This window comes from Pteropus vampyrus, unplaced genomic scaffold (assembly GCF_000151845.1).
Source record: "Pteropus vampyrus isolate Shadow unplaced genomic scaffold, Pvam_2.0 Scaffold589, whole genome shotgun sequence".
Classification (NCBI taxonomy): domain Eukaryota; kingdom Metazoa; phylum Chordata; class Mammalia; order Chiroptera; family Pteropodidae; genus Pteropus; species Pteropus vampyrus.
In genome coordinates, this window is record NW_011889370.1 from 203025 (window position 1) to 209735 (window position 6711).

Genomic DNA, 6711 nt, shown 5'->3' on the forward strand with positions numbered 1-6711 from the left:
TTTGGGAACTGGCTCTTTCCCACCAGTGTGAGTCTCTGGAGAGCCGCCCAGGTTGTGGGTGTGTTAGTGACCTGTCTGTCCCTCCACATCGCGGAGCAGCGATCTGCTGGACCACAGTGGCTCATCCGCTGACCCCTTGAGGACACCCAGGTTGGTGCCACTTTCTGGCCGTTGGGAATAGAGCTGCTGGAACGTCCACGTCCAGGTGTCTGTGTGAACGAAAGTCTGCATTTCCCTGGGACGGGTTCCCGGGAGTGCCACCCCCGAGTCCCACGGTAGCTGCATGTCTGGTTGTTTTAGGACACTGCCGAGCTGTTCTCCAGGTGGCCGTGTCGTCTTATATTCCCCCCAGCTGCAGTGGAGGGACCCAGTTTCTCCACGTCCTCGCCAGCACCTGGTGCCGCTATTTCTCATTGTAGCCATTCCAGTCGGTGTGCGGTGTAGTTCACGGTTCCCTAATGGCTGATGACGCTGAGCGTCTCCTCCGGAGCTTGCTTCTCGCCCGCATCTTCCCTTGGGTGAGACGTCTCTTCGTGCCTGTCACCCAGGTCCCGATCGAATCGTTTCATGCTCTCAGCAGCAGTCTGCGTGGGGTATGTGGTCGGTAAATGCTTCTCTGCAGCTCGCTTTCCCATCTTCTGAAAGCGTCCTTCGGGGACTCCTCCACGACAGGGCTCGTGGTGTCCCCCCCAAGCAGTGTGCCCCGGATGCCAAGCGTCTTCCCCGCTCTCTTTGCTAAAGGATTTAGTTTCCACTTTGCGTGTAAGTCTGTGATCCATTCTGAGTTTGCTTTTGTCAGGTGTGAGGCTCATGGTCACCGGGTGCTCATCTGCCGGATGCCACCCCCCACTCCCCGCAGATACCCCCACCCCACGGAGCGCTCTCCTCCCGTGGGAAAATTGGCTGTGCACAGCTGTGAGGGTCAGTTTCTGGGTTCTCTGTCAGATCGCATTTTTAATTCACAGGTAGTTACAGAACGCAGGTCCCCCTAAATCCACCACCATCTTCGCACCCGGCTTGGCCCATGTGAGGGTGGGTGTGTGTGATTGTGTCTGTTGGTGTGCAGATGTGTCTGAGTGTGAGTCAGTGTGAGCCGGTGTGTGAGAATGTGTATATGCACCGCGCCCCCAGGCTTCGGTGAGGAAGGCATCGGCCACTTCTGGACAGTGGTGTGTGCCAGGCGAGCTCTCTCTGCTGCTGCAGTCAGGGTCCCTGGGCGGCCAGGCTGACAGGCTTGTCCCATCTTGGCCCAGGTTCAGAGGATCCGCAGGTGCAAGTGCGTGGCCAAGGTCCCAGGCTCCCGGGGGCAGCAGACAGCCAGTTTCTTCTGGGAGTTTGTCCTAGAACTCAGGTCAGCAGCTGGGTCCACTCCGAGGGTCCAGGGGTCCCCAGGCCAGGCAGGGGGCTCCATCCTCCCACCACCCCAGGATGCTGTCGTGAGCGGAGGTGCCCGGACCAGGAATCTCAGGAGCAGGCTTGTCGGCACTGGGACCGGGGACAGGAGGACCACGGCTGCCCAGGACGGACCCGGGTCCGGGGGCTGTGGACCAGGCGCTGTCCACCTGGAAGCCCCAGGGCTGGGACCCGACGCTCTCTCTGTCCCTGGTTACTGTGTGGCCTCGGGCGAGTGACTGCACTGTGCCACCTCGGTCTCCCAGCTATCAAGCTGGCCAGCTGGGGGAGGCGGGGGACGAAGGAGGCAGTGTGTCAGGCGTGCAGACACCGGTGCTCACACGTGCAGCTCTGAGACCTCGCTGGCCTCGGCTCCCATTTACACGAGACTAGAGGCCCACCTTCCAACACCAAGGACCTTCGTCATCATCGCCTGGCCACCCCAGCGCCATAGTTCGAAGGATGCCTTCTAAACAAAGGCGTGACCGCTGGGCAGACAAGCCTGGAGCCCGGGACGGTCTCTCTCCAGGTGGGAACAGGTGGCTCCGACTTCTCCATCAGGCTTTTCTCTAATCTTGGATTTCTTGCGTGCTCGAGTTTTTCTAATTTCTGTTTTTGAATGTTTTACAATGAGTACTTGTGACTTTCACAGTCAGAAAAACAGGCGTGCTACATGTTAATTTAAGACTAGAAGGACATACAAAAATTAACCGTCGTTATCCTGGAGGCACAGGAGTTGGTGACGTTTACATTCTTGATGTTTTGAATGTGTTTTCAAATGTTTTATAATGAGTATGTATTGTTTTTCAAATCAGAAGAAACTATAACACTATATTAAAGAGAGAAATATGTGCACACTTCTGTGTGCGTAAACACCCAATGCACATGTCTAACCGTGTCCTGTCATCTAGCCACAGGATTTGGCTTTGGTCGTGGGATTACGAGAAATAGTTGGATTTTTTCACTTTCTACTTTTTTTTAAAGATTCCAATTAAGTAAATTAATATAATCAGAGGTTTGAAAAATCCGACTGCCACCCACCAGAATGAGTGACTCACACGCTGCAGTCCAGCACATACACAAACACAAATGCATGCGCATGTGCACACACACATGTACACACACACGGATGTGAACACATGAACATGCATATGCAAATGCACACGTGTACAATGTGTGCAAACACGCGCACACATGCACACACGCAGATGCACACACGCACATACACATGCACACACGGACATGTACACGCAAATGCACGCACGCAGATGCACGCGCGCACAAGCACGCACACACACATGCACACACACAAATGCATGCGCGCACATGCACACATGTGCGTAAACACGAACATGTACACACAAATGCACACATGCAGACACATGTACACACACGCGCTCACACACGCGCGGAACGCCCAGCTTCCCTTTGCCCACGCTGGCTGCCCCTCGATGATCTCCCTTATGCTGTGCTATTCCCTCGTCTGTGAGTTTCTGTCACTGTCCGGCGCGGGCTAGGCCCTGGGAGGGACTTCCGGCCCGCCCCCCCGCACCCCCGCGCCCCCGCTGGGGAGGCCGGTCCCGGGGAGGCCGCCCGCGCATGCGCACGGCGGGCGGGCCGCTCACCTTCTCCTGCCGCACCACGAACAGCACGTCCTCCCCGGGCCTCACGGCCACCGCCTCGCCGCGGATGCTGACCTGCAGGCCCCGGGGCGGCATCAGGGGGCACTGCAGCTGGGCCGGGCTCTGCCGCAGGTCCACGCCGCCCTCGCACACGCTGGACGCCACCTTCCGGTACCTGCGGCCAGAGAGCGGGTGGGGGGACGCGCGCGTCACCGAGCGGCGGCTCCTGGCTCAAGACCTCCCTTCGCCAGCTCCGTCGTCCTCCGTCTCTACCTGGTGGCTATTTCCACCCCGCTTCAGAGACGAGAAAACTGGCCCAGAAGAGAGGACGGCTGACCAGAGCCGGCAGGGGCTGCTTCGGAGTCACCTGGGCCTCGGTCTGATCGTGTCACTTATGATAATAACATTGGCCGTCACGGTTGCTGAGGGGCTGGCCGAAGGGGCCTTGCTGAGAAATGTGGTCCCCAGGAGGACAGAGTGACCGAGAGGGGCTGGGGTTCAACCTCAGCCTGGCCACCGATGTGCCACATGGCCGTGGGCAAGTCCGCCGTTGGGGCTCTGGTTCCCCGTTACCTCCAGAGAGCCGGAGCAGATGGCACCTGACTTGCCGGCTCGTTCAAGCAACACCTGTTGACTGAGCATCTACCACGAGCCGGTACAGGGTATGGGGTGACCGCACGCAGCCCCACCCTTGCAGAGCGCACTGTCTGGTGGCGGACGCAGGCCTCCTCAAACCACCCCACACAGGGTGAAATCATGGCTGTGACAAGCCCCGGCATCCGGCCCCTGAGGAAGGGGCTTCCGGCCGAGATGAGGAGGGGGGCCTGGTCGAAAGCGCACCCCGCGCAGTGGGACCAGCACGTGCAAAGGCCCTGGGGTGGGCGGGCGCAGGGGTGGGATGAGCTGGGGCGGGGCTGGCGGGCAGACCCGATGGCCCAGGGAAGCCTTGCCGGAGAGCGCGGGAAAACCTCTGCCCGGCGGCACCGTTGGACCTGCCACCTGCGACATTCTCTCAGGCGGCCGCAGCGGCCTAGGCCTGCCCAGCTCCCCAAGCCTGGCGCCCCCTCCCGCCCTCGCGGCTCGGCCACAGAACGAACACTGGGAGGTTTGCCATGCGGACACTTTGATTACTCTGGAATAAAATACACTCTGAGAGTGACACACCTACAGCACCATGGTGCCCAGAGTGTAGACCGCGTGACGCGAAACCCTTCGCCTTTTGGGTCCTGCCTCTGACACTTCAGACGAGAGCCCCTGCTTGTCAAGCCCTGGCGGGTGCAGTGGAGTGACAGCCATGGCTGCCTGGTGCTGTGACGGATGATGGATGGTGGTGGGTGGACGGGTGGGGGTAGGGGGAGGAGTGAATGAATAAATGAATGACTGGATGGATAAAGGGATGGAAGAATGGATGGATGGATAGGAAATGGAAGGGTGGAAGGGTGGATCAATGAAATGGATGGGTGAGTGGACGGATGGATGGAAGGATAGGTGGATGACGAGTGGGTGAATGGACGGGTGGACAGAAGGATGGAGGAGTGAATGGACACAGAGGTGAAGGATGGATGATGGGACTTTTGCCGCTGCGGTCCAGGCCTGCGGATGCCGGCCCTGCCTCCTGCTTCCTCGGGCTCTGCCCTGCCTCTTCCCAGGGGCGGTATTGGGGGTTTTCTGATAAGGCTTTTTTTCTCCCTCTTAAACCTTCCTCAAAGTGCGTGGGGACTTTTAGGTGGAGTGTGCTTCGGGCCCCCTGAAGCTTCCGGTTCGCAGCTTACGTGCACCTGACATTTTTGCACGACATGAACCCTTTACAAACAACACGCTCAGCCTCTGGTGGAGGAAAAGATTCGTAACTGCTCACACCTGCCGAGCACGTCACCCTCACGCCGCACACTGAAGGAAAGCCTACCACATGTCATGGAGCTCGAAGTCCAGCAGGGAGGACAACTGGGTGAGTGACAATGATAACCAAGAACCGGATGTCGCTGTGACAGACGTGAGCTTGGGGCCCATGGTGGGTGGTCAGGGAAGGCTTCCTGGAGGAAGTGCCATTCAAGCTGAGACCGAAAGGGAGAACGGGCAACTCTGGCCCAGCTCAGGGCTGCCTCACTTGGTGTGGTGAGCGGGGGAGGTCCTGGCGCTGCAGGGACTCAGCGGGACCAGGGCAGGGGTGCTGCTGCCCCGGGCGGGCTCAGACCCTCCAGCAGGTGTGAGCTCTGAGACACCTTAGACCTTCTCTGCCCGTTGTTCTTTGTTCAGAGGCAGCTCAAGGTGCGTTTTCTCCCTGATGCTGACCCACGTGGGCTCAGGTCGGAGAACCCTGTAGGGTCCGTGGCCGGGGTACCGCTCAGGAGCCCCGGCCAGCAGGACGTGCTCAGCCTGGCTTCTGCTTCCAGCCCCCGTGCGGGGAGCTGCGGGCCCCAGGCAGGTGGATGAGGCGAGGCCCGCACACTCACCCGAGACTGTTGGCGTAGGTCTGGCCCAGGACACAGTCGTCAGGGGGGGACAGCGGGTTGAACCAGAAGTTGGCAAAGCACTGGCCGGCGTCAGACTCTGAGGAGGGGGAGCGCTCAAATCCGTAGTCGCTGTAGGGAGCAAAGAACAGGGGTCCGGAGGCAGGCCGGGCGGCCACGGGGGCCAGCGGGGCGGGGGCCTCCCAGAGAGGACACAGAGGCAAAGCCACGCAGCCCTGTCTCAGGGGAGATGGTCTGAAAGCCCACAGCCGTGTTCCGGGTGAGAGGGGAAGCCAAGGGGATGCTGGGGACTCACAAGAGCGCGCCGGCCCCAGCCCGAGTGTCCCGGAGGGCTGCCTGGAGGTGGTGAGCCAGATGGCAAAGGAAGAGCAAGGACAGCCAGGGCACGCGAGGGGAGGGCCACTGCAGAGGGGACCGGACCCCTCAAGGCTGGTGCAGGGGGACCCAGGCCGAGGTGACTGGGACGTAAGGGTGAGCAGGCTGGCGAGGGGCAGAGCATGGCTGGGAGGCGAGCCGGTGGGCCAGAGGCCTCGTGGGCCAGGTTCTGGAACTGGGACATTCTCCTGTGGGCGCCGCAGGAGGTTGTGAGCGGGGTCGGGGGAGCGGTCGGGGCTTTCAGCGGAGTCCCTGGACGGAGGAGAGGGGCTTGTCCCCGATGGCTGCAGCTAGTCCCGGCTTCTCCCCCCACTGGACGCAGCTTGCACATATGTCCAGGCATCCCTAACGCCCCTTCCTGGAGTGGAGGCGGGACGGAGGGACCTGGCTCTGACACGGGGCTAAGGCGAAAGCGATGCGGGAGGCTCCGAGCCCAGGTCCCCGAGGCCCGCGCTCACCAGAGGAAGTCCGAGGCTCGGCACTCGCACACGTGCGTCCGCAGCGCCGACGTGAAGCTCCGGCCCTTGGTGCACCAGGACGCGGGCTTCCTCTTCCGGAAGCTTCTCTGCTGGCCCATGAGACAGCGGTCGCCCTGCGGTGGCAGCATCAGGTGGGCGGCTGGGGGCGGGTTTGTCCCCTCTCACCGAGGCCCAGGATGGGGAGTGGCCTGCCTGAGGTTGGGCTGGGGCAGCAACCCCCCAATCTGACCCCACAAGTGTCACTGAGCGCCATCTGGGCCTGCGAGGTCACGCAGCAGCTGGAAGCAGGGCCCAAGGGTGCCAGGCCCTGGGCAGGAGCTGGATGGGCCACAACCTTGAGGGCTCCTGTGGGCGCACAGTAGGTCCTCAGCC

At 61.0% G+C, this 6711-nt stretch overlaps 1 protein-coding gene across 1 annotated transcript in view; it reads right to left on the reverse strand.

The window, feature by feature from the left end:
• SORCS2 (sortilin related VPS10 domain containing receptor 2) overlaps window positions 1-6711 on the reverse strand; it is a 72483-nt gene that overhangs the window by 15493 nt on the left and 50279 nt on the right. Inside the window, 3 exon segments of the mRNA XM_023525663.1 lie at window positions 3018-3189; window positions 5468-5596; window positions 6319-6580. Coding sequence (XP_023381431.1) covers window positions 3018-3189; window positions 5468-5596; window positions 6319-6580 — 563 coding nt within the window.